This window comes from Loxodonta africana, chromosome 22, assembly GCF_030014295.1.
Source record: "Loxodonta africana isolate mLoxAfr1 chromosome 22, mLoxAfr1.hap2, whole genome shotgun sequence".
Taxonomy (NCBI): Eukaryota; Metazoa; Chordata; class Mammalia; order Proboscidea; family Elephantidae; genus Loxodonta; species Loxodonta africana.
Genome location: NC_087363.1, coordinates 21,773,054 through 21,800,341, shown reverse-complemented (window position 1 = coordinate 21,800,341; position 27,288 = coordinate 21,773,054). Strand labels below are relative to the sequence as shown.

The 27,288-nt window shown below is 41.0% G+C and overlaps 1 protein-coding gene across 1 annotated transcript in view; it reads left to right on the top strand.

Moving 5' to 3' along the window:
- DOCK3 (dedicator of cytokinesis 3) overlaps window positions 1–27,288 on the top strand; it is a 572,157-nt gene that overhangs the window by 423,594 nt on the left and 121,275 nt on the right. The window contains exons 13-15 of the mRNA XM_064274461.1: window positions 12,095–12,183; window positions 16,970–17,095; window positions 27,082–27,206. Of these exons, the coding sequence (XP_064130531.1) occupies window positions 12,095–12,183; window positions 16,970–17,095; window positions 27,082–27,206 (340 nt within the window). The remainder of the gene's footprint in view (window positions 1–12,094; window positions 12,184–16,969; window positions 17,096–27,081; window positions 27,207–27,288) is intronic.

Here is a 27,288-nt window from a genome sequence, read left to right as displayed (position 1 = left end):
AATGAATGAAACCAGAAGTTGGTTTTTTGAAAATACTAAAAAAAAAAAAAAAAACTTTTAGATAGACTAACAAGGAAAAAGTGATATAAAAGGCATCTAAATTTTGAAATCAAAGTTGGGGACGTTACAACTGACTACAGAAATAAAAAGGATCATAACAGAATACTGTGTACAGTTGTACATCAACGAATTAGATAATTCAGGAGATATGGACAAATTCCTAGGAGCATATAAACTTCCTACACTGGTCCAAAAAGAAATAGAAGATCTCAACAGACCCATAACAAATGAAGAGATAGAATTAGTAATTGAAAACCTTCCAATAAAGAAAAGTCTTAGAACAGATGACTTCACTGAGGAATTCCACCAAATATTTATAAAAGAACTCACTTCAATCATCTTAATCTATCCTTTAAAAAAATTGAAAAGGAACACTTCCTAACTCATTCTATGAAGCAAGCATCACACTGATACCAAATCCAGACAAAGACACCACAAAGAAAGAAAACTACAAACCAGTATCCCTTGTGAATGTATATGCAGAAATCCTCAACAATGGTAGCAAACTGAATGCAAAAACGTATTAAAGATTATACACCATGATCCAGTGAAAAGTATCCCAGGAATGCAAGGGTGGTTCAACATTGGAAAATAAATCTAATCCATCACATTAATAGAACAAAAGAAGAGAACCACATGATCTTCTCAGTTGACACAGAGAATGCGTTTGACCAATTTCCAATACCCTTTCATGATAAAAACACTCAGCAAGCTGGGAATTGAAGGGAAATTCCTCAATACCATAAAGGGCATTTATGAAAAACCCACTGCTGCCATCATAATCAATGGAGAAAGGCAGAGCTTTCCCCTTAAAATCAGGAACAAAACAAGGATGCCTGCTCTTACCACTGCTATTCAATATTATACTGAAAGTCATAGCCAGAGTGATTAGGCAAGGAAAAGAAAAAAAAAAAAAAAAAGATGTCCAAATTGGGAATGAAGAAATAAAACTGTCCTTTTTCACAGATGACATGATCCTATAAACAGAAAATCCCTAAAAATCTACAAGAAAGCTAGTAGAGCTAAAAAATGAATTCAGCAAAGTGACAGGATACAAGTTCAGCACACAAAGACCAATCAGATTTCTATACATCAGCAATAATCATTCTGAAAAGAAAATTGAGAAAACAATTCCATTTATTTATTTTTTTTAAAGGGATAAAATACATACTAGGAATAAATTTAACCAAGAAAGTGAAAGACTTGTACACTGAAAACTGTAACTCATTACTGAAAGAAATTAAAGAAAGCCTACATAAATGTAGGGACATTCCATGTTCATGGATTGGAAGACTTAATATTGTTAAGATGTCGGCACTACCCAAAGAAACATACAGGTTCAATGCTGTCCCCAACAAAATTTCAGCCTTTCTTTGCAGAAAATGGAAAAGCCAATCCTCAAATTTATATGGAGCTGCAAGGAGCCCCAAATAGCCAGAGCAGTCTTGAAAATGAAGAACAGAGTAGGAAGACTTAGACTTTCTAATCTCAAAACATGCTATAAAGCTACAGTAATCAGAACAGTCTCATATTAGCATAACAATAGACATATACGCCAATGAAATAGAATTGAGAGTCCAGTTGTAAATCTGTAAATGTATGCTTAGTTGATTTTCAACGAAGGTGCTAGGTCCATTCATTTGGGAAAGAATGGTATCTTTAATAAATAGTGCTGGGACAACTGGATATCCAAATGAAAAAGAATGTAGCTGAATCTATACCTCATCCCATATACAAAACTTAACTCAAAATGCGTCAAGGATCATAAAACTCTTAGAACAAAATATAGGGGTAATGCTCTGGGACCCAGTTTTTAACAATGGATTCTTATATATGACACTTGAAAGCACAAGCAACAAAAGTCAAGATATGTAAATGGGATCCCATCAAAACTAGTAACTTCTGTTCATCAAAGGACTTTATCAACAAAGTGAAGAGAAAACCTATAGATGGGGAGATAATTTTTGGTTACTACATATAAGAGTTTAATATCCAGAATATATAAAGAACTCCTACAGCTTAGCCACAAAAAGACAACCCAATCCAAAAATTGGCAAAGGACTTGAATAAGTATTTCACCATAGAAGATATACAAATGGCCAGTAAGCACATGAAAAGATTCTCAGTGTCATTGGTCATTGTTGTTGTATGCCGTCAAGTCAATTCCAACTCAATGACCTGTAGGACAGAGCAAAACTGCCCTATAGGGTTCTTAGGCTGAAATCTTTACAGGAAATTTTCACCAGGTCTTTTCTCCCATGGAGCCACTGGTAGGTGTGAACCACCAACCTTTCAGTTAGCTGCCAAGTACTTACCCATTGCATCATCAGGGGAAATACCAATCAAAGCCATGATGAAATGCCATTTCACTTCCACTAGGATAAGTATAATTATAAACATAAAAAACAACAAATGTTGGTGAGGATGTGGAGAAATTTGAACCCTCATTCACAGGTGGTAGAATTGTAACGTGGTGCAGCCACAGTGGAAAATGGTTTGATGGTTCCTCAAAAAAGTAAACATAGAATTACCATATGACCTAGAAATTTCACTTCTAGGTATATACCCAAAAGATTTGAAAGCAGGAATGCACACAGATACTCTGTACACCAATGTTCAGTGCAGCACTATTCACAATAGCCAAAAGGTGGAAGAGCCTAAATTTCCATCAACAAATGAATGGATAAACAAAATATGGCATATACACACATTGGAATATTACTTGGCCATAAAGAGATATGAAGTCCTGATAGATGCTACAACATGGATGAACCTTGAAAACATTATGCTAAGTGAAATAAGTCACAAAAGGACAAGTGTCATATGATCCCATTTATATGAAATAATCTAAAATTGGCAAATATACAGAGACTGAAGTTTATTAGTGGTTACCATGGGAAAAGGAGAGTCATTGGTAAGGAGCACTGAGTTTCAGCTAAGGGTGATGGAAAATTCGGATATGGATAGTGGTGATAGTTGCACAATATGATAAAAGTAACTAATACCTCTGAATCGTACATGTAAAAATTGTTGACATGATAAATGTTTTGTTATATGTATTTTCACCACAACTTAAAAACAGAGGAAAGAGCTTTAAAAAAAAAAATAGGGCAGTAAATAGATAATGGATGGTGGAAGCCCGGTTTCTCATCTTGGAGTGAGAGGTTACAGATAAGCAAGGGGAGAAGGCTATAATGATCCATGTGATAATGGAATAGAGTTGGAGACATCAGTATGAACTCATGTTTAGCCTAATACAGATACAGGTAGTTACATGTACTTACGTCTATATACACAGGTTAGCATACACACAGGTATTTCCTTGCTCTATCAGCCGAGAGGGGCTAAAATGATACCCCAGTAGCTATGGGGACACCTAGTGCCCACATCTTGGTTTCTGTTCTCCAGTAAAAGGAACCAGGGCTCCTTGGAGAAATGGCTGATTCTAGGACTGGGGCAGAAAATATACATTATGAGCTTAGACCCTCTTGTAATGCAGAAAGTAAGGAAGTGCTTAAAAAATAAAACAAAAAACACTACGATGTTCAAGTGATGAGATCAAAGGGACACAGGAGCCAACTTAAAGAGCTCCCAGTGGCCAAAGCTAGAATAATTTAAGCAACAAAATAAATAAAATACTATTGTATTTTAGCTCAAAGTATAAAATATGTATGAGCCTATACTGATATAAATATTGAATAAATAAGTGGGGGAGAAGAGACAAATCTCTTGCTAAGAATATATTCCACTTTACGGAGATGGAGTTTAACTCCCCACTCCTTAAGTATGGGCCGCACATATTTACATACTTATAAATGCTTCCTTCCAAAGAGTACACCATGAAAAGTGAGGGAGAAAAGATAACTTTACAATGGAAGAACCTGACAGACAATACTTCAGCAGGTGATGGAGGTTAACATCAAGAGTAGTAAGTCATGTTGGTAGCATGTACCCTTGATATGATGTGATAAGAATGGCACTTCACCTCTTGGTCTTCCTCCCAAAAACACATAACCCCAGTTTTAATGATGAGAAAAACATCAGACAAATCCCAATTTAGGGCTCTGCAAAATCCTTGGTCACTATTATGGATTGAATTGTATCCTCTAAAATGTGTGTCTTCTTGGCTAGGCCATGATTCTCAGTGTTGTATGTGGTTGTCCTCCATTTTGTGACCTGATGTATTTATCCCGTGTGTTGTAAATCCTTTATGATGTTAATTAGGCAGGATTCGAGGCAGTTATGTTAATGAGAAGGACACAATCTACAGGATTAGGTTGTATCTTGAGTCAATCTCTTGAGATATAAAAGAGGCGAGCCAAGAGGAGAGGGACCTCGTGCCATCAAGAACAAAGAACTAGGAGAGGAGCATGTCCTTTGGACCTCAAGTCCCTGTGCTGAGAAGCTCCTAGACCTGAAGGAAGACAGATGACAAGGACCTTCCTTCAGAGCCAACAGAGTGAAAAAGCCTTCCCCTGGAGCTGGCACCCTGAATTCAGACTTCTAGCCTCCCAGACTATGGGAGAATAAATTTTTGTTTGTTAAAGCCATCCATTTGTATTTCTGTTTTAGCAGCACTAGATGATTAAGACAATCACTAATGCCTCAAAACTGTTAAGGTCATCAAAAACAAGGAAAGTCTGAGAAATTGTTAGGCCTGGGGAGACATGATGACTTAATGTAATACGGTACCCTAGGTGGGATCCTGAAACAAAAAAAAGGTATTAGGTAAAAACTAAGGAAATCTGAATAAAGTATGGACTTCAGTTAATAAAGAATCAACATCCACTCAATTATAACAAAGGTACCAATAATATAAGATGTTAGTAACTGGAGGGTAGGATATATGGGAACTCTTATACTACCCAGGTAGGTTTTCTGTAAATTTAAAACTGTTCTAAAATAAAAAGTTTATTTAAATAAATAAATAAATATGAAAAGACTGTCCAGCATAATGGTCCGTCTATACTAATGTGCAGGGATCCCTTGCTTGAATATAATGTCAGAATGGGCATCTACCAAGTAGCCTGCAGGCACCAAATAATGAAATAATAAAGATCAAACAAAATTATGCTTACAGTTGCCAATTTATATTTTAAGACTATGCCCTATCTTGTTTTTCCTTTAAAACAATAAAGCTTTTGATTATCAGATAACTGCATTACTTTGTTGAAAGAAGTCCAAGCTACACTGAAGGCATTGGCGAAAAACAAGGCTCCAGGAATTGATGGCATATCAATTGAGATGTTTCAGCAGATGGATGCAGCACTGCAAGTGCTCACTCATTTGTGCCAAGAAATTTGCAAGACAGCTACCTGGCCAACTGACTGGAAGAGATCCGTATTTATGCCTATTCCCAAGAAAGGTAATCCAACTGAATGCAGAAATTATCAAAAACTGTCATTAGTATCACACTGAAGTAAAATTTTGCTGAAGATATTCAAAAGCAGCTGCAGCAGTATATCAACAGGGAACTACCAGAAATTCAGGCCAGATTCAGAAGAGGACGTAGAACCAGGGATATCATTGCTGATGTCAGATGGATCCTGGCTGAAAGCAGAGAATACCAGAAAGATGTTTACCTGTGTTTTATTGACTATGCAAAGGCATTCGACTGTGTGCATCGTAAGAAATTATGAATAACATTGCAAAGAATGGGAATTCCAGAACACTTAATCTTGTGTTCGTGAGGAATGTATACGTAGACCAAGAGGCAGTTATTTGGACAGAACAAGGGGATACTGAGTGGTTTAAAGTCAGGAAAGGTGTGTGTCAGAGTTGTATCCTTTCACCATACCTATTCAATCTGTATACTGAGCAAATAACCTGAGAAGTTGGACTATATGAAGAAAAACAAGTCGTTAGGATTGGAGAACGACTCATTAACAACCTGTGTTATACAGATGATACAACCTTGCTTGCTGAAAGTGAAGAGGACTTGAAGCACTTACTGATGATCAAAGACTATAGCCTTCAGTATGGATTGCACCTCAACATAAAGAAAACAAAAATCCTTACAACTGGACCAGTTAAGCCACATCATGATAAATGGAGAAAAGATTGAAGTTGTCAAGGATTTCATTTTACTTGGATCCACAATCAACAGCCATGGAAGCAGCAGTCAAGAAATCAAAAGACTCATTGCATTGGGCAAATCTGCTGCAAAGGACCTCTTTAAAGTGTTGAAAAGAAAAGATGTCACCTTGAAGACTAAGGTGCGCCTGACCCAAGCCATGGTATTTTCAGTCACATCATATGCATGTGAATGCTGGACAATGAATAAGGAAGACCGAAGAAGAATTGATGCCTTTGAATCATGGTGTTGGCAAAGAATATTGAATATACCATGGACTGCCAAAAGAACAAACAAATCTGTCTTGGAACGGGTACAACCAGAATGCTCCTTAGAAGCAAGGATGGTGAGACTGTGTCTTACATATTCTGGACATGTTATCAGGAGAGATCAGTTCCTGGAGAAGGACATCATGCTAGGTGAAGTACAAGGTCAGCAGAAAAGAGGAAGACCCTCAGTGAGATGGATTGACACAGTGGCTGCAACAATGGGCTCAAGCATAACAACGATTGTAAGGATAGCACAGAACCAGGCAGTGTTTCATTCTGTGGTACATACGGTTACTGTGAATCGGAACTGACTCAATGGTTCCTAACAACAACAACAAAAGTCAGAAGGGTTTCTCAAGCTTTGCCATCAGGTGCATCACATGGTTGTGGTAGAGAACACGGGCAGAGTGTACAGTAGTAACTTGTAAGCTGTAGAAAAGGAAAGAGCCAGACTCAAGATGAATAGAGAGGTTTTCCTTTGCCCATCCCCTTGGAGAGAAGCCCTTATATCTTGGAAGTACATTATTACCAAGTAAAAAGCAGAGAAATAATATTATTCTAGGGGTGAATAAAGTTTATTAATTATTCTAGACAATTCAAAGCTAAAACAACATTACTTATTTGCATAGATTATACTGAAGGTAGCTTAAATTGCTAATTCTTAGGAAGAAAATGATCTAGGTTTTATTTTAATCTTGAAAAGAGATTGCAGAAGTATTTTTCCTAAGGTGTTCAATGATGTGAAAGAAAAAGAAAAATTTCTTTTGAATATAATCATATGAATTATTAACTGCTGAAGGAGAGACCATTTGTAGCCACACACAGAGCAGATGGGGGAAATGGAGGAATGGAGAGAATAAGCCAATATATGTGCATTTCTGTGGGCTTGGAAACCCACCTGCTTTTTATACTCATCCAAACTAAGAACTTGTGGGCAAGAAGGGCCATAGAAGGTGCTCATCTATCACCTCATAATGAGATTTTTGGTCAGTTTGGATTAAAAAGCAATTTTACCTAAACATGCCATTAATAACTATATCAGGCATAACATGAGGATGCTGCTAGAAGAATGGGAGGGTTAAGACAGAGGGGCGTGAAATGATAAAGTCTGTCATTGGGTTAGGGCTAAAGATGCTAATTATTTTAATAACTAAACAATTGAATTCATTGTTAACATATTTGAAAGGAAGCATATTAAAGGTAATATCAAAGGTAAATTGATTGCTTTGGAATAATAACCTGACCATTCAGTAGAGCTAAGTATTATTTATAGGCAGTCATAAGTAAACTTTAAAATTTCAGGAGCTCATTCTCTGCAAACTGCAAATGAACCTGCATGAAATTTGGTTTCAGTCTTTCCTCTGGAGCTACCATGAGCTTCTGTCTAAGCATATTTTCATTCACTAATGTTCCTACCTCTGTTGGCTCAAACAGACAGGTGCATATGAGCATTCTTTTTCTATCCCACTTGCCCAAGAAATGTGATTTTTCTCTACCTTTTCTTCTTTTCCTTTTAAATCTAGATAAAGCTTTTCATGGTTCCATAAGATGGCCATAATCCAGAATGTTTTCCTCATGATTTGCTTTCACTTTGGTTATTCTAATTCTGGTAGAAAATGTTGGCAGAATACCAATTAATAACACTTAAACTGTAAGAAATAGCCAACTGCCTTAGGAAATTGTTCATTTATTCAACATGTATTAAATTAAGCACATATTATGTGCCACAAGTTTTGCTATATATTAAGGTGATAAACAAGACACAGTCCTTACCTTCTAAGGACTTAGAGTGCGGTAAACATTTAGTTCCAAACAAACTAAACCCATTGCCATTGAGTTGATTACAATTCCAGCATTGTTTCTGTCACCAAGGCCATATTTTCCAACTACTGATCCTTCTTGTTTCCAACTTTTGCATTCCAATCACCAGTAATTATCAGTACCTCTTGATTGCATATGTTTGATCAATTTCAGACCGCGGAAGTTGGTAAAAGTCTACAATTTCTTCATCCTTGGCGTTAGCAGCTGGTGGAAAAATTTGAATAATAGTTGTATTAACTGGTTTTACTTGTAGGTATATGGGTATTATCCTATCACTGACAGCGTTGTACTTCAGGATAGATCTTGAAATGTTCTTTTGGACAATGAATGTGACATCATTCCTCTTCAGTTTGTCATTCCCAGTGTAGACCATGTGATTGTCCAATTCAAAATGACCAAAACCAGTACATTTCACCTTATTAATGCCTAGGATATTAAAGGTGGGGGAGTTTAATTGTTAAGCCTCTTTTGTAGTGGAGTTAAGGAGAGTATATTATTTACGACAAAATATAGTCAGATTTCAGTTAAAAAACCTGCGGCTGTCGGGTCGATTCCAATTCATGGCAACCTCAGGACAGAGAGAGCTGCCACATAGGGTTTCCAAGGAGTGGCTGGTGGATTCGAACTGCTGACCTTTTGGTTAGCAGCCTAGCTTTTGACTACTATGCCACCAGGACTCCAAGTTAAAGAATGTGACTACTAATCTTATAAACCTAGAATGTGACAAGAAAAAAAAAAAACTGATAAGGCAAGTCTTTGAATCCCCACCATGTGGGTCCTTCTGTGATACATTAACTGGTTTGATGAGATGAGACAGTGTGTATGTCAGACAGGGAGGCTTGGATGTGCTGTCAGCACCTCTCACTTTTGATTTAGTTGCTAAATCACAAGTGATCATTTTGAAGGACAGCCTCCCCCTTTCTTTGTTTGAAAGGGATTCTGCAAGTAGGAAATTATTATCAGAGCTCTGGGCTATGAGAATCTCACCTTTAACAGTTTAGTGCAATAGCTCTGTGTAAGTGAAGCTTGTTTATGCTGGCCAAGGAGTCTGCAGAGCCAGTATAAACTAAGTAATAGAGTTAACATACTGGCCCACTCCTTTTATCTCTGGCCTGTATGTAAATCTTTTTATTTAAAAACCTATAGCACTTCATACTGCTGGATAGAACATACATGCTGTAACTGTGACTGGGGTTTCCTTTTGAAAACAGTCCTTGGATTGGGCACTTCTGAGTAACCATGAAAAGATTCTGGGTGCCTTCCTTTGTGAATGGGTCCTGTTTTCTTGGGTCAGGTCCATTACCTCCCTAACCAGTAGGGGATGGGGTGAGACCAGGGTTGTGGGGACTCCCTGAGTGTCAAATGGAATTTTCAAGAGATTACCCCGGTCTCATTCCGATTCTTGTTTTTCTTTTCTTTTTTATTGTGCTAATTTTTTTTTTTTAGATGGAGGTTTACAGAGCAAACTGGTTTCTCATGAAACAATACACATACTGTTTCGTGACATCGGTTGCCAACCCCATGATGTGTCAACACTCTCCCCTTCTTCACCTTGGGTTCCCCATTATCAGCTTTCCTGTTCCCTCCTGCCTTCTCATCCTTGCCTCTGGGCTGGTGTGCTCATTTAGGCTTGTTTTATTTTATGGGCCTGTCTGATCTTTGTCTAAAGGGTGAACCTCAGGAGTGACTTCAGTATTAAGTTAAAAGGGTGTCCAGGAGCCATACTCTTGGGGCTTCTCCAGTAAGTCTGGTCTTTTCTTTGTGAGTTAGAATTTTGTTCTCCATTTTTCTCCAGCTCTGTCTGGGACCGTCTATGGTAATCCCTGTCAGAACAGTCAGTGGTAGTAGCCAGGCACCATCTACTTTTGGGGGACTCAGTCTGGTGGAGGCTGTAGTAGTTGTGGTCCATTAGTCCTTTGTACTAATCTTTCTCTTGCAATCTGGTTTTCTTCATTCTCCCTAGCTCCAGATGGGGTGGGACCAGGGGAGTATCTTAGATGGCCACTCACATCATTTCAGCTGTTTCATTGAGACGTCTCCATCAGGATGAGGAATTCCTTACTGTAAAAATGGTGTGGCATTGATTATGTCTGACCTTGTCTAACTTCACAAGGGGGAGGACAGAATTAAGATCAACATTAGCCCAAAGTTGATTTCTATGAGGCAGAGGTCAGAGATACCTCCTCTCTCCAACATTTTTACCAATTCTGACATGAGCTATCTTTCCCACGGCACACTCTGCTTCCCTTCTGGGTTTGATAATTCATTGCAGTGGCCACACAGAATTCATTGACCAACTCACAGTTATAAGGTTTATTAGAGAAGTAATAGGTATAAGGTTTATTAGAGAAGTTTATCAGGGTCAGGCATGATTCAGGGTACAGTTCATTGGTCAGGACAACTTCTCAGCTGTGCTTGCAGGCAGGGCTCTCCCTGGCCCTCGGACTCTCGGCCTCTGCGCTTCTGCCCTGCTCAAGCAAGTGTTACAAAGCTCTTTAGTTCCACCAGTAAGTGCCCAGAGGCACCCCACTCCACCAGCAAGACTGTTGCCTGAAGGCACTCAGTTCTCTTGCTCTGGCGTCAGCACAGCCACTTTAGCCACCTCACTCTGTGGGCCCGAAATCCCACCACACCATCTCTTTCTGGTCTTCTGGTTTTGCTGCCACTGTTTCTCTACCACTGGGACTCTGCTATGCTTGCCATCGCTTCTCGCTGCTTTTTGCTACTACCGCACCATCTCTCACCATCTTCATTGTTACAGCTGTCTCCTGGGTCTAAGAGGTTCTCAGTGCAAGGATCCTGGGTCCAAAAGATAAGCTCCACTCCTAACTCTTCTTTCTTTGATGGTAGTAAGGTCCCCACTCACGCCTCTGGGATGAACTCTTTTTAAGCTTAGCGAGATTGCAAAACTGACCAATCCCCTCGTTTGAGTTCCATGCACCTTATTTGCATGGTCCTACCCCCATAAGGATTCCATGCACCTTATTTGCATGGTCCTACCCCCATAAGGATTCCATGCACCTTATTTGCATTATTAGCAGGCTGTACAGTCTTCTTGGTATGCCACAAACACCTTATTTGCATAGTGCCACCCAGTTATTGTTTGGGAATCACAAAGATTATGGCTGTTGTTGTTGTTGTTAGGTGCCATCGAGTCGGTTCCAACTCATAGCGACCCTGTGCACAACAGAATGAAACACTGCCCGGTCCTGAGCCATCCTTACAATCGTTGTTATGCTTGAGATCATTGTTGCAGCCACTGTGTCAATCCACCTCGTTGAGGGTCTTCCTCTTTTCCGTTGACGCTGTACTCTGCCAAGCATGATGTCCTTCTCCAGGGCCATAATCAGTAGTTCACTGTACTGCACTGTGTTTTCAGCTCTCTTGGACTTACCCTTCAGATGAGGAGACTAATATTTCAGAACCTCACCGTTGAAGTACAGTGTTATTTCTCCTTTTTTTTTGGCCCCAATCCCAAAGAGTACCTAGGAAAGGAGTTTATTCTTACATATTTAGGCATTTGCGTTTTCTCTGGGGCCTGGTTGTGTGTGTGTGTGTGCGTGTGTGTGTGTGTGTAAGGGGGGTTTGAAAAGGAAGAACTTGTCACATGGCAGAGTGCTTCTTCAGAGAAGAGCATATTTTACCACTTTTAAAATGTTTATAGAGGTTCATTTTAGAGTTTTTACCCTTTCCACAAGTGTGAATCTCCAGTGTGCCGTAACAGGAAGCAAGCTTTGTCTTAATTTATTATCAAGTCATTTCTTTAAGAAAGTGAGGAATCCTTTCACCTCTAAATTTGGTGTTCCACATTGGAAAGTCAAACGGATGTTTTAAAACCTTGAGAGCCATAACACCTGTCCTTCTGTTGCAGGTGCAACAATGAAAGCGAGTGGTCCCAGATCCACGAGAACATCATCCGAAAGTCCAGCGCCAAGTACTCTGCCCCCAGCGCCAGCCATGGTGACGTACTTCTCTTGCTAGAGAACTTTGAATTGCTTTTGCAGTTGTTGATCATACAGCACCTCAATGGGTTGGTGCTGATTGGCTGCAGTATGTAAAGTCCAATTCCCTACAGAGGTTTATTCTCCTGCCTGGGTACTTTCTCCTGTTTCTTTCTTGTGATGATTTGAGGCCTTTCCTAATTACTGCTGACCAAAATATAGTTTCTTTTGTATTTGTAGTGGATTCCACGTGCTTTAATAGATAACTTGAGTCCCAATTTAAATCCAGAGTAAGCAAAAGTGTTGCAGGGTTTGTCCCATTGTGAAGCCTATGTTTTCCTGAACAAAGATTATACACCCAGCCAAAAAAAAGACAGATATTAATATCTGTTCCCGTTCTGTTTCTATTCAGTGTTAGCATCACCAAGAGAGTCTGACACTAATGAGAATCAATGATTAGTCTGCCAGTATCATTGTGGAACTAGAACAGAAAACCTTTATTGCAAAACAGCTTTCATCTTACCTCAACTTCTCCTTTCCCGTTAATCTCCTTTTCTTTTAAAGATCTGTTTAAATAATTTTTATCTAAATATTGATGCTAACCGACACATTAAAGAGTTGTGTTTTCTAAATTGAAAAATTAATTGTCTGATTAAATTAGAAGCACTGTTTAAAAGCCTATGAGCCTTTATATACTCTTGCAGATAGCCATCAAATTTATATAGAGCCATGTTTCTCCTGACAGGGACTAAATCATTTCATAACCTCTTTTACATAACCTACTTTGTTTTAACTTTCATGGACATCATTAGAAATAAAAAGTTGGCCTTGAGTAGCAGTATAAAGGCATGATGGTTTCAAAACAGTAGTACTTGTCAAGAGGAAATTTTTTTCTCTATCAGAGTCAGCAGATACTCAACTAGGAGAGTCCTCAGAGCAGCTCCACAGAGCTTGAGACCCTGGGAGTGCTTGGGCCTCTCTCACTATAAATGACTGTTTTCCCTTGTGTATGTACCTGCGTGCCAAGAAGCTGTGCGTAATTTGCTCTGTAGAGATGGAGTGCATATTCCACACCTAAAACTAGGCAAAAGCAAGAGACAAGTAAAATCTTGTTTTTAAAATACAGAAAAGTTACTAGTGAAACTTTGGTAAATGCTGTTTGCATTAGCATGTGTAGCCAAGGGCACCTCTTTGCTTTATTTTACTTATTTGACTTACATAGAGGTACCATTGACTACATTATTGGGTCATGTTATCACTAAAACATGGAGAACATTTCGAAAGAGTGATGGTGGTAACAATACATTAAAAGGAGCAACTGAAAGAGCAGTTGCCACCACCCCCTCACCAGGTTAAGATGATGAGTTTTGTCTTACTCTCTAGAATGAGTAGGGACCATGCCATCTTCAGTGTCTGATTTTTGTCCAGAACTCACAGACACTGGCCATTTAAACAGTGTTAGAAGGCACTCATCCCTCTGTGCTGGGGGTGGGAGGGGGCACCACAGACTTAAGAGAACCGCAGTTAGGGTGGCTCTAGTGAGAGGAAGTCTCTGTGCAATTGTAGAAAAGCCTGGAAGAGAAATGGGCTGCTTTTCTTTGAAACGTGTGTCTGACTGCTTCCTGACAAGGCTTGATTTGGAAGCTGGTTGAGACCTTGAAATTACCTGTTTCAACCCCCTCATTAAATAAATGAGGAAACTGATGCTCAGTGAAGTGACTTGGTAACTGATGAAGGATTGAGCCCAGGTCTCCAGACTCCAGGACTCTGGCCTTTCTACTCTATGGAAAAACTTCTGAGCATGGGTTTCCCACTGCTGGACTGGGGTCTTCATGTCAGATAATTTCATAAATTGCTCAAGGAATTTTACTTACTATAGTTTAAGGCTTTATTAGTCTCCTCAATTAAGAATATATCCTTATTAAAAAGCTAGTTTACTTTCCTGTAAACTGTCACCCATCTTTATTAGACATTATGAACAATTCATTGCCTTGGCAATTCTTTTTCAGAAGTCATTAATGCTTTTCCTTAAATCATTAAAATGCAGGAGGAATTGCTACCTTGGTTTGAATGCTAAGAGCAAAAGTATCATTTAGCAGTAACTTTGTTTTGTGTAGCTTTAATATATGTGGCTTTCTATTTCCAACATTGACTGAACTCTTAGCAATTCTAGTAGCATAAAGGTCATTAAGAACAAGTGAAAGACTGTTGAAAAGGCAAGTTTTTCTTACATATGTATTTACTGCAATTAAAAAAAGACCAAGTAAGACAATAAAAATTTGGCACACAGGATTTCTATGTATTTTAAATGGCTATTAACTATAGCTTTATTTTGATATTGTGGGCTGAGATTAATTTACCTAATTAATTCTCATCCAGCTCTTCCATAGGTGGTGGTGGTAGGGAGAAGGCCAGGTTGCTGACCCTCCAATATTCCATACAAGTGGTAATTTGTCCAGTTATATTTTAATAGAATAATCTTTAACCTGAGATGAAGTTCAGTAAGAAAATGGTTTTTTGTTTGTTTTTGTTGTGTATGTGTGTGTATCAGGTAACTAGAGGGATCAGATCAACAGAAGAATTTTGTGTAACTGGTTTATTTTAAATTCTTTGGCTTGAGAGCCCCATTGAGTTACTAAAGGACTGGCCATATACTGCATGGGCAAGTGGACCTATTAATAGAGGCTCTCTCTCCCAGAGGACCATGCCTTAGCATTATTTGACATGTGTCTCAATCTCCCAGGGTTTCAGGACCAGGAAGGAGAGCCATAGTTTCAGGATCCTAGCCCCTGCAAAAGGGGATAAAGTTTTTATAGCCTCCGTTGGTGGTTTCTTTGTTGTTCGTGTGCTTATTTGCTTGATCTTTTGCATAAACTGAAGCCCTGGTCCTCATTTTTTCCTAATTCAAGAGGAGAGCAGCTGTTCAGGATCTCTTTGGGTAGCTTGGAAGTTAGCCATGACTCTCCCAACAGCTCAAGTCTTTCCTTGAAAATTCTGCTTTGCATCTTGAGGCCAGTTTGGTTGCTCAGAAAATGCAGAGATGATAGCCAGTCATTGAGTACTTGAATAAGTCCTGGGCAATGCAAAATGATGAGTAATTTTTTTTCCCTTGCCCTCAAACCTTCACACCATCAAATTCTGGAGTACATGAGCCTTCTCCTTTACAGGTATTTGCCTTAAACCTAGGCTGTCTCCTAGATCAGTGGTTTCTCGTTCATCCAGAGTATGAGAATTTGATAGGTGTCTAAAGATACCACAGATGAATGAGCTGTAGCTATGGGTAATGGATGGGTCTCCCAAAGGGCTCTCCTTTGCAGAAATCATTGTGATCTAGGGGTCTGGCCCTCAGGCTTTCAGGTTCATAAACTAATTGTAGTTTAGTTCACCAAGGGATCAGGCTGTTAAAAATTATTTTAGAGTGGTCAAAATTCCAAATATAGAATCTAATCCTTGGAATGCCAAGTATCCATCTTTCAGGTCATTGAGATCCTGATGTTAACGATACCTGGGACACGTGTATAATGCCAGGGTTTCTTGGGGAGCACAAGTTTAGCAAAAGCAATCAGATTATCTTGAGGTTTTGTCTGGGCTGCAGTGGAACCCTGTTTCTCCTCCTGATCCCTCTGTGAGATTACCCATTCCTATTTACTGGAATGCTTATATCTGCCAGATACATTATCTGTGACTTTTCCGACTTCCCTCTGTTCCCCTCCTCCTCTCCCTCCTCCATTCCCAGACCATTCTTATTCTACAGTTCTACTTTCCAGCCATCACTCTTCTGATTGTCCTCATTATCACAATACCTTCTTCCATCATTTCTATAGATGTTCATCTTCTGCTCAATTGCCAAGTTTTCAGATCATTGAGAGTACTTCCTGATCACCCGTAGATCACCATCTAAATTCATCATCCTGTTAACAGCTAATCCCATTCAAAGTCTCAGCCATGGTACTTCCTAACTCCATCTAGACTTGACCTCTTACATCTTTTAACCTACCCAGGGGCTGCAGTGGCAACACTAAGGAGAAATTCCTGGAGATTCTAACTTTGTGCAAAACTCCTAGGGTACAAGTAATGAGCCAGAAGCCGACTCACCTGTGGGGACATTACATATTCTTCCAAATTCTGAACAGAGCCCCTAGGGTCATCTGGAGAGCATGAAACTCTCACTGTATCTGAGGCAAGGCTTAGCTAGTGTCACAAACAAAACACATCACTTGTTTTCCTTGTAGTATAATGGTTCCCTGCAAGGAGAATGTGTTATCTTCTCCATTGCTGTCTTTACAAACCATTGCAAGGTTGAACCAGCATGTTGCTTCCCACACTTTGGCATACTGATACCAATAAAATATAGTACCGCTTAGCTTGCTCGTTTTCTGTTTGTGGGGCATTCTGACCCTGAGACTTCTTATGTCACACGTATTTCTAGTCTGCCTTTATATTGTTTCTGTAGACTTCTCTGGGCCCCTAAATGTACAGTTCTTGTAGGTCAGCCCTCTCATCCCAGTATGCTGGCCCTAGACTAGACACTAGGCAGCAGAGAGAAAGGCAACTCAGATACCAGACCTCAGGCTATGTTTAGTAGACTAGTTCTCTGGATCATTGAGGTCATCTTGACATAAATTCCTTTTACTTTCTAGAAAGTTTCTTCAAAATAACATACTTTCGGCATTAAAATTTTTCTCAAGAAAAATGCTGAGCTTTGCGCACATTTCAGAGGAAAATGTGACTCTGGCGCCTTTTCTGGTACTCCATAGCAGAGAGGACATGTGATTCTGAGTATGGAAATGCTTTTGTTTTTGCAGGTCTTATCATTTCTCTGCAGCTTCTTCGTGGAGACATGGAACATATTCGGAGAGAAAACCCCATGATATTTAATAGGGGATTGGCAATTACAAGGAAATTGGGATTTCCTGATGTCATCATGCCAGGTAGGCAGAACTGTTTTGGGTGAGGTGGGGTGGGGTGGGGGTTTAGGAGAACGGAGTCCAGTGCTCCTCTTCTGAGCAGGTCATGAATTGTGCTGTAGAGGAACCTTGCCGCAATTAAAAGCCCCTGCAACCTAGGTCAGGCTGCTGACTGCAGTCTGTAGCAAGTGGCCCCTTTGGCTCTTGAGGCATATGTCCTTTTCCTAAAGCCCCCACATCATGTTCACCAGTGCAGCTTGATAATCCATCAGATGGGCTTTGATGTGTCCTGTGGAAGCTGAGTAGTAGGAACCAACAAGAAACTCTGCATGGGGATGCCTTTTTACACCCTTTCTCTGCCATCACATTTCTCTGAGGAGAGTTGCCTCACAAGAACCTCTTCTTTAAGGGGAAGAAAATATCAAAATGTGTACCTGCAGTATTCATAAATCCCAACTCATGTAGGAATGGCAGATATTTTTTAATCTATCAGGCAAATTATGTAGATAAGACTCTGTGAATAGTACTACCTGGCTAGTTTCTCAGGAATCGTCTCGTTCTCCTCACCTAAAGCCCAAAGGACAACTAGGGCAGAAAGTAGCACTGCTTTGACCGTCAGGTGTGGTTCCAGCAGGTGAATACCCGGTGCGTGTTTCCTAGTAAGGTGGACACAGGCAGAGCTGGAGAAGTAGATCCAAACAGGCCGTGAGGGAGGAGTAGAGGCATGGCTCAGATGGATGGCAGGTGGTCTGGTAACCAGAGAAGATGTGAACAAGGAGAGGGAGATCAAAACCGACAAATGTGTGTCTGGATGGATTCTAGGGGGAGTAGACAAACCCTTCCAATTGAGCTTGAATGCTCTGCTAGAAGCTTGTTTCCCTTAGTTTAAAAAGGCCAGGCCAGGCTAGACTGAACTGATTGTGGCCACTCCAAATATCACCTATTCGGAGTTCCTCATGGTGCTTCATTTATATTTTCCAGCGTGTACTCAAAGGGGAGTGTGGCCTGAGCATAAAGAAGGCCCATGTGAGGGACTCCAGCTGCTTTCTGACCTCCAAGATTATGCCCAGTTTTGTTTTCTGTTACTCTCACTCTGTCTTCACAGGCACTAAACACAGAGCAAGATGCTGTGCACAGCCTTCATCTCCTGTTTGTACATACAGGAGGGTCTTTTCAGTGGGAAACCCAGGTCACTCACTCAATTCCATGTTTTAAATGTTAAGGAAATATCTTGCTTATAAAAGGGCCCCAACTGACTATTGTAGAGATGACACCCTCCATAGATTTCTCCCATATTGTCCGGAAACCCTGGTGGCGTAGTGGTTAAGTGCTATAGCTGCTGACCCAAGGGTCGGGAGTTCAGATCCACCAGGTGCTCCTTGGAAACTCTACGGGGCAGTTCTACTCTGTCCTATAGGGTCGCTATGAGTTGGAATCAACTCAACGGCACTGGGTTTGGTTTTTCTTTTTTTTTTTTGGTCCTGACACCATTCCTCAGCCCACTCTGGGACTGATAAGCAGGAAAAGTATATTCACTGGCTTCTTGGAGATGTGACTTTGAAGAAAAATGGGTGGGTACCAAAATTGATAGCTAATTTTTTACTTAGCTATCTGGGCTCATGTGGAGGGGAATATATTCTAAGAGAAAGACACTTGAAGCCCTTCCTTTTTCTAAGAACTTTTTGTCTAAGATTCGGAAATTTCCTTCTTGGTAGCCTCCACACAGACGTGGGATTAAAACCAAGTGAGCAGAAATTAGAAAGGAACAAACTTCCGTCAGATAGGCACTTAGGTGAAATTTGATTTCAAGAGTTACATTGTCAAAACCATCCACGGAAAGAGATCTTTTGTGTCACACTCTACATAGGCAGCAGTGTTGGGCATTGACGAGGTAAGCTCATCAGTGAGCTTGTTAAGGGGGTTTGCCCTCTCCAGGCTTGCTAAGGTATCATTATAGGATTTGTTCCCCAAGGTAAACACTGGGGAATCCTGAGAGATCCAGGTTGAAGCTGTGAGTGTGCTGCTGTCTAAGTTGTCTGCCTTTGAGGTGCTAAGTGCTGGCTGACAGTAGGGATTGATTCACAGGCAGGCAGCAGCCCTTTGTGTATAATCTATCCCCTTCTCTACCCTTCCTCAGTTCGTAGAGAGAGTTCAGCCTCCACCTAAGGAAAAAATCTCTTTCCCCAGAAGGCCGCTCCTAGGGTTGTGGGCAGCCCCTTAATGCACCCCAAGATAGTGTCAGAGTGGGTCTGCCATCCTCGGGCAAGGTGATAGGGCTGGCTCTTGCAACCAGAAAAGTGTGCAGGAGAATTTCATGTTGCAGTCAGCCTGTTTTGGGAAATGATGACTGTGGCAAGAAGTCCCTTGATGAGTCATGCAAGCCCTGGCCACCCCTCCACCTACAGCTGGTCTACCCTTCACCTGTGGGAATATTGACCTGGGCGGCAACAGCCCCTCTAGCCCCTCAGCCCTCACAGTGGTGATGTGACCAAGTTACAAGAAGTTGCAACTTTGTCGTCTTGATACATGGACACATGGGGAAAGAACCAGGAAAGAAATTATGTTAGTAGCCGTGAGTGTTTCGACACTTAATAAGTCTGAGAAACGAGAGTAACTGGGAAAATTAGCATTACTCATAAACTGTAATCCTTATTTTAAAACTACCCATTATTTGCAAAAACTGCCACTCATTTGAAAAGGGTCTTTTTGTCAGATGGCCCAGGTAGGACCTTGTCAAAACATATTGGTGGAGCTGTATGAAAGAGTTCAGACAAGCTCTATGCACACAAGTATACAATATACCATTTCTAAAAAGGTCTTTCTGATGTCCTACCATTGCTTTCCATTGGGTGGGATTTCTTTCCATGGATGCTGCGAACAGGAGATGTCCTTCTCTGTGCCCAACAGAGGGCCTGGCTACACAACCACCCAGCTGTACTCGTGACCCAAGGTAATGAGCAGGAGGCAACAATGGCATTGCTGGTGTTCTGGGAGCCATTACTACTGAATGGCAAGCCAGGGAATGCATGCCAACCCAAGAATTGGCATCCTGAATTACAGAAGAATGAACAAATTTGAGGATTTAAGCCATTTTTCGAGACTGAGCATATACAACCTTTTGTTGGTTGATCACCATATTTCTGTGGGTACTTGCACCTTTCCTCCAAACTCATTTTAGCTCAGTACAAAAACTAATAACTCTGAAGCACAATTTTAGTCTTTTCCAGATTTTTTCCAAGAATATGGGTAGGAAAGACTCGAGCAGGACAGATGTGCCAGGTGAAAAAGTAGTTAACATTGTTCCTGTGATTCACATGTCAGAGTTAGCCATAATAAAACTTCAAAAAAAACTATAAGCCAAAAGATTATACCTGGCAGCAATGACTTAAAACCTCTCACTCAAGAAGGAGCTTCACCCTTCTCTTGACCTTGTCTAAGCCAGCAGAGATGTGCCACCACCTTTTATGTCCCTCTCTAATTCTTAACTTTTCTGGAAAGTCTGGCCTGGGGTCAGTGGGGATACAGGGCTCTGGCATGGCTCTGTGGGCAATACAATGTTTTAACCTGTTTTCCAATTCTTGAATTTCGGAGGTTGTCATTGTGTGTGATATGGGCCAAGTTTCATATTAGCTGAATGTTTTCCTGTCTTGTAAGAAGTTAGCTCAGTTGGCCCTGTGTTTTAATATGCTGTTGTAGCTGATGATTAAGCCTTTCCTAAAGCAGTGCTGGAAACCCTGATGGTGTAGTGGTTAAGAGCTACGGCTGCTAACCAAAGGTTGGCAGTTCACATCCACCAGGCGCTCCTTGGAAACCCTGTGGGGCAGTTCTACTCTGTCCTGTGAGGTTGCGATGAGTCAGAATCACCTTGACCGCAGTGGATTAAAACAGTGCTTCTCTTACTTGAGTGTGCATCAGAATCACCTGAAGGACTTGGAAAAGCACAGATTGCTGAGCCCACCCCAAGAGTTTTGATTCAGTAGGATTGGGTTAGGGCCCGGGAATTGGCAGTTCTGAGAAATTCACAGGTGATGGTGATGCTGCTGGTCTTGGACCCCTTTTCAGACCCATGTCCTAGAAAGTATTCTGCTTTAGGGATGCTTTGGCTGTCCCTGAGTTAGACCTGGGGCATGTGCTGCTTTTCTTGGGTTGCCCTGAACTTGTCCGTTAGAAGGTAGCTATACAGACTTGACAGCCCTACAGGGGACACTCTGACTCTTGCCCTTGTGCTCAGAATTACACTCAATCCTTTGCTTTGATCCCTGATAAAAAATGCATGCATCATCACTGACCTGCGAGTGATGTTTCTTTCTCTTTTCCTGTTTGTCTTAATTGTTCTTGTTTCTCTCTGTGCTGTCCCCTCATTCTCGCTCCTTTCTTTCTGATGCAGAGATGAAGATAGTTGGGTGTAAGTTTCTGCTTTTGTGTGTCCTGTCTGCTTATTGCCTGCTTTGTTCCATCTTCATTTATTTCATGGAATGTTGCATTATGGGGTGGGGTGCCATATACATTATTAATCCTTCATAATCTTCACCTTTTGTGGATAACTGACAAGGTGCAAAAAGAGAAGCTACTAGCCCAGCCTAGAAGATTGTAAGAAGCATAACTTCAGGTATTCATTAAGACTCAAGGAAATTGAGGACCTATTGGAATGTTTAGAAAACCTTAACCACGAGGTAAAATAGAACAGTATAGATACAGAAAAGGATTTTTATGAGACATCAGCTACTCACATTTAAAAGAAAATGAGTAGTGCTTGTCCCAAGCCACAGAGACTCAGAAAGCCTCTCCTTTCAGCTCCCTGGGACATAACGCGTATGAAAGGCAAAAACACAAGAGATGTGGCTTTTGGAAGAAAGCTGTCCTCAAGGGGAGTGATGACATGATTTGCCACAAATGAGTTCGTAGAACTGTAGTCAGTCAGAGTTTCAAATAAGGCTTTGGGACTATCTCTGAGGAATGATTTAGGAATGGTCACATCTGGTTCCATAAGAGGTGGGAAGAACATCTCATCCCCGGCCCAAGAAAGGAATAACCATGTATACTGATGTCACACTATGCTCATACGTGTCATCCAGATGGAGTGAGGGCATCACTGACTTTGTAGCAATAGAAGCCAATAGAAATATGACACTGAAGACATGTGGTTACAAAAATAAAGAACCCATCTTTCCTGGGTACTTTAAAAAGTCCTCCTAAGAGTCCTTTCTTATTTTTTTTGGTCTCTTCTTAAGAAAACAACTGCTATAAAATAAAGCATTGGTCACATGCCCAAAACTGTCCAAGCTTAATGGTAATAAACTTCTTTGTATCTCCTTGAATGCTCTCAGGAGACTTCACTCCTTTGCCACCAATATAGAATTGGGGCCGTCCTCAATAGGCTGCTGTGTCTGCTGGTAGAGAGCTAGTTCTACTTTTACATGGTTTTAAAGGAAAGAAAGCACTATCCACAGGAGCCCTTTCTAATCCTATCTAGAAATAGACAAGAGTATTTGTAAGTCATATTAACTACTACTATTCTTGAACCCAAAACCTCTTAATATGTGGTGTAAGTCATTTATACAGAAGGAACATGAATATAATAAAGAATCCAAACAAGATTGGGGGCCCAAACCTGAGTGGGCTGTCCTGGACCATTTCTGCTGGGCTGGAATTCCATGTACGGTGGAACTTTGTGAGACAGATTGACCCAAAACTCAAAGCAAGCCTGGTGTATCTGTCAAGAGATCTCTTGGCTAACAGGTACTTTGGTGCCTGAGCTGGACCTCAGAGGTTCTGAGCCCTTTACAATGAGTAATCTCAGAGAGACGTGCACACACACACTGTGAGCTCTCGTTCTCCAGGTCATACTAAAATGCAGGTCTTCAGAGGGTCAGATCTGGCCACTGAAGCACGTAGTTCTCCTTCTCTGCTGGATGCTGTGGCCGTGGCAGTGGCAGCTCTATCAGAATACTCCTTACCCTCCTAAGATTTCTGGTAGATGAACAGCACTGTTTCCCTCAAAGATGTCTCACTCCATAAGGACCCCCGAGTATTTCAAGCCAATCCCTGCCATAATACTAAACTAGCTCGTGTTTATTACTCTGCCCCTTCCCAGCAGCTCTTTATGGTAGGTAGGCTCACAGGAATCTGGATTTTCGATGTGTAGTTGCAGTGTAGTGAAACTGTTCATCACAAATAAACATGCCAATCCAGGGAGAGAAAAACCATAGCCCACTGGACAGATCCAGCCCACAGCCTGTTTTTATACTGCCTGCCAGCTAAGAATGTTTTTTTTTACATTTTAAAAGGGTTGCAAAAACAAAGAACATGTGACAAAGACCTATGTCTATCTGGCCTTTTACAGAAGAAGGTTTACCTGCTGTAAGGACCCATTTCTCTGACCTGCAGCTATACTAACAACAGCTGGCACTGGCTATTGTGTGAGATCGTGAGAGGGACAGAGTATATTTATTCTGAGGTCCTCTTATGAGAACAAACTCATTCATCTTTCCATTCAAGAAACTCTGCTGCTTGACAACCAAGTACTAGGTCCTCAGGGGTGTAAGGCATTGATGGTGCTGTGAGATGCTCTGCCAGCCTCAGGAAGCAGAGGGTATCCAGGGAGGCAGGGCTGCCCATTCCTTTCCTAAAGAGAGCCCATCAGCAGGGCCACCCTGAGCAATACCTGCTCCCACTTCCTGCAAAAAATGCCTCTCTTTCCCACACCCTTCTCAGTATTCCTCCATGTTGCCTAAGGGCTGTGCAGCCCAGACCCCCAGCCAAACTTCATCAGTGTCCTCCCAGTAGAACCTCCGTGATCTGGTCCCTGATGTTAAACCCTTGGGAGCATCGGAATCATCTGGTGATTTTTTTTTCAATGTATGTAGGGCCCACCCAAGACCTCAGGTGATTCAAATACATACAATCAGGTAGTGGTTTGCAGACAAACCTCCAAAAGCCACTGCCCATGCCTTCTTTTTCCCCGCCCTCATTGTAACGTGCCTGTGCTCATCCCTCTCTTAGGTAATATTTCCTAGCAATTGGTGCTAAAGTTTACAGGAGCCTCCTGGAGACAGTGCCTTAACCCAAAGGCGTGATTCCACTGGTAGCTTTTGTGTGGCAGGCAGTAGGAACAGCTGAAGAGCTGGGGATCCCTGGAAGGCTGTTTGTAAGGCAGACCTGGGTCATTAGATCCTGGAATGTTTCACATTTGCTTCTTTTTAAATTTTCTTCTAGTTTCAGGAGAATTAATACAGACCTTGATTTAAATTATTTTTCAGAAAGGTTTTGACAAGAAGGCATCAGCAACATTAACTTTCACAAAGAGCCACTCTAAAAATTTCAACTCCTAAGGCTCCAAATACCTATTCTAACTGAAAATGACCCTGGTCTAGGCAGGTCTGTCCTCCAAATAAAGACCAACCAAAGGCCTGATGAAATCAAGCTGTTATAATCTATAACTCGCAGGGCAGTGTTACTCGTATTGATAAAGATTCTCAGCTCGTATCTAAAGATACGAGAATCAAAGGCGTTCTATTTTAGTAGAAAATTTAAACAAGAAAGAAAACTGTAGGAATATCTACCTCAAGCCATCTGATTTGAAATGGCTTAAAATGCCCTAGAGGAGGTGCCCAGAAACTATGAACGCACTCTATAAAAACCAACACAGGTCATTAACGATATATAAGGCAATGACTAGTTTTGGTATTAGTGTTCTAGATCATATATATCCAGGAAAAGTTTGAAAATGTTTCATTTAAAGTTTATGGTAATTGCAGTGTCATTAATCTGTGTATAGAGCCACAGCAATTAAAAGCGTTTGTATAAGCTAGAAGGTTATTGCTGGTAGCCATCGTCTGCTTTTAAAAGCCACACAGATTGTCTTGAGAATTAACTTCCAGAGGATACAAACCAGGGTAATATTTAAATAGAGCACCTATTCTTTAAGTTATACCGTAAAATTCTCTAGAGCATTCACTTTAGGCTACATCAGTCTAGAAATTGGATAATTACTTAAATTCCATAGGAAAGCTAATGTACAACTAAAAGGCCTTGAGCAGAAGAAGGCTCTGTGATATCTGTTTCAGTTGTTACAAATTACAGGTTGTAACAGCTCTGACTTATCCCATTATAATAGCAGTAACACATAGAAGGTCCGCAGTTAAGTTTCAACATTGCTTTCAGGAATGATTTTATTCTGCGTCTGTCCTGACAATAACAAAGTGATGCTTTTGAGTTCTCCTCTTTTTTTTCTACATGCCTTCCCCAGCCCCACCTGCACACCCAGGTGCTGTCGACAGTCTTGCTAAGGAAGAGCCAAGCAGGATTGCCCAAAGAAAGCAGATTAAGGTTCCAGACTCATCAAAATTCAAAGCACAGGCTCTATCCAACCCAAGAGGAAAGTCTGTGCAGACTGCAAGAATGGACATCTTTCAAGACTGTCCCACCTACCCAGCAATTGCATTTTTGTGTGATTTTCACAACATATTTTCCCCATCACTTCATGGTAGCCTCAGCACTGCTTGTTTGGGCCCAGAATGGCTTTCAAGCCTTAGGGGAAGTTATCAGGGCTCTTAGACAACAATTAATTTCTTCTCAGGGGCTATTCTTCCCTACTTGAGCTGAAACATTTTGAGAACCTTCATTATGCAATCAAAGAACAGCAATTTCAAGATCGCACATCTGAAGTGAAGAATGATCATGAAGCCCCCAAAAGCCCCAGATATATGCCTTCCCCTGGTCTAACACGATTTTATGCATGACAGACACTCCACAATTAGCTAGGTAGTCAGGGCAGAAGAGAGGCCATTGTCGTGTATCTCTGACCAAACCGCAGAATTCACTTGCTAACCAAAAACTACAGCCACACAGGTTTCTGTCATTGTGGTTTCCAGTAATGAACACATATTGAGATGTACCACTTTTTCTAAGAAGTAGAGTGGAAAGAATATCTGGCTTCTGACATAGCTCACTTTGCAAGTTAATTGTTTTATCACCTCAGTTGTTTTTTCAGGCTGCTAACACATCTTCACTTTGCCCTTAATCTGTTTTTGTTTGCTATTTTCTTCCTCTGAAGAGTTTTTTTCCCCCATAGCGTTTACTAAGTTTTTTTTGAAAGCCAAAATCCCTTCTTTAGACTGTGAATAAAATTGGTCGTGTTACAGATTCAGAACCTTAGAGCAACCTACATAAGCTCTTCTTATACATGACCCCCCCCCACCACCACCAATTCATCCCCCTGAAGATGGCAGGTGTGACTTGGGTCATTTTCAGCTTGCAATTCGAGCCTCTCCTGCGTAGTCTGAAGCAGCAGAGATGGGCAGAGTGGGCTGGAGTCAGAGCGCAGAGAGGCAGCGAGAGTACAACAGACTGTTGCCCCAGCTCCTTAGCACCTGTGCTTTTGGAGAGCCGTTTGCTCCCAGAAAAAAAAAAAATTTTTGGTAAATGAGGTGAAGAAGACTGACAGCTAGGCCAGTGACCTCTGCCTAGCACTCCAGCAGGAAATGGGGTTTGGAGCCAAACCTCCAGAAGGAAGGAGAAGTAGTGTATTCTCCAGTCAGACTCAGAAGGGTTGGGGTTTGCAAAAAATAAATCTCTAAAAGGAAAAAAAAAAAATTTTTTTTTAAGGAAGTAAAGATTTATAGATTAAGACATAGACCTGATTAAGATATGTGTTAATCCTGTTAATTCTAAAATCTTTACTCTTTTGAAGGCTTAGATTACAGCCATTCTCCTAGAGAGCAAAGATTGACCTGTCACCTACAAACTGGGGAAAGATTCTCTGCTCTGCCTTTTCCCACCCCAGCCAAGAGGCAATGGAACACCTTTAGAATTCAGACTCAGAGAGTACATAACTAACCCACCTGAATACTGCTGCACTGATATTGGTAGAATGTCCATCGTAACCAAGGTTGGAATGCCCTGAGCACCGACCCAAACTTTGGAGGATCCAAACGCTAGCCCAGTCCTCCATGAGCACTGAGCGGTGTAGCTTCTGTGGTCACGAGAACACGCCGTTTCTTTCCCCACAGGTGATATCCGTAATGACCTGTACCTGACCCTGGAAAAGGGAGATTTTGAGAGAGGGGGAAAGAGTGTACAAAAGAATATTGAAGTGACCATGTATGTGCTTTACGCGGATGGAGAAATCTTAAAGGTAAGGCAAACCAGTCAGCCATTAAAGCTGACCCTGTAAGCATTCTAGTGCTTCTGTGGACTTCATCCAGAGGCCTGTTCCC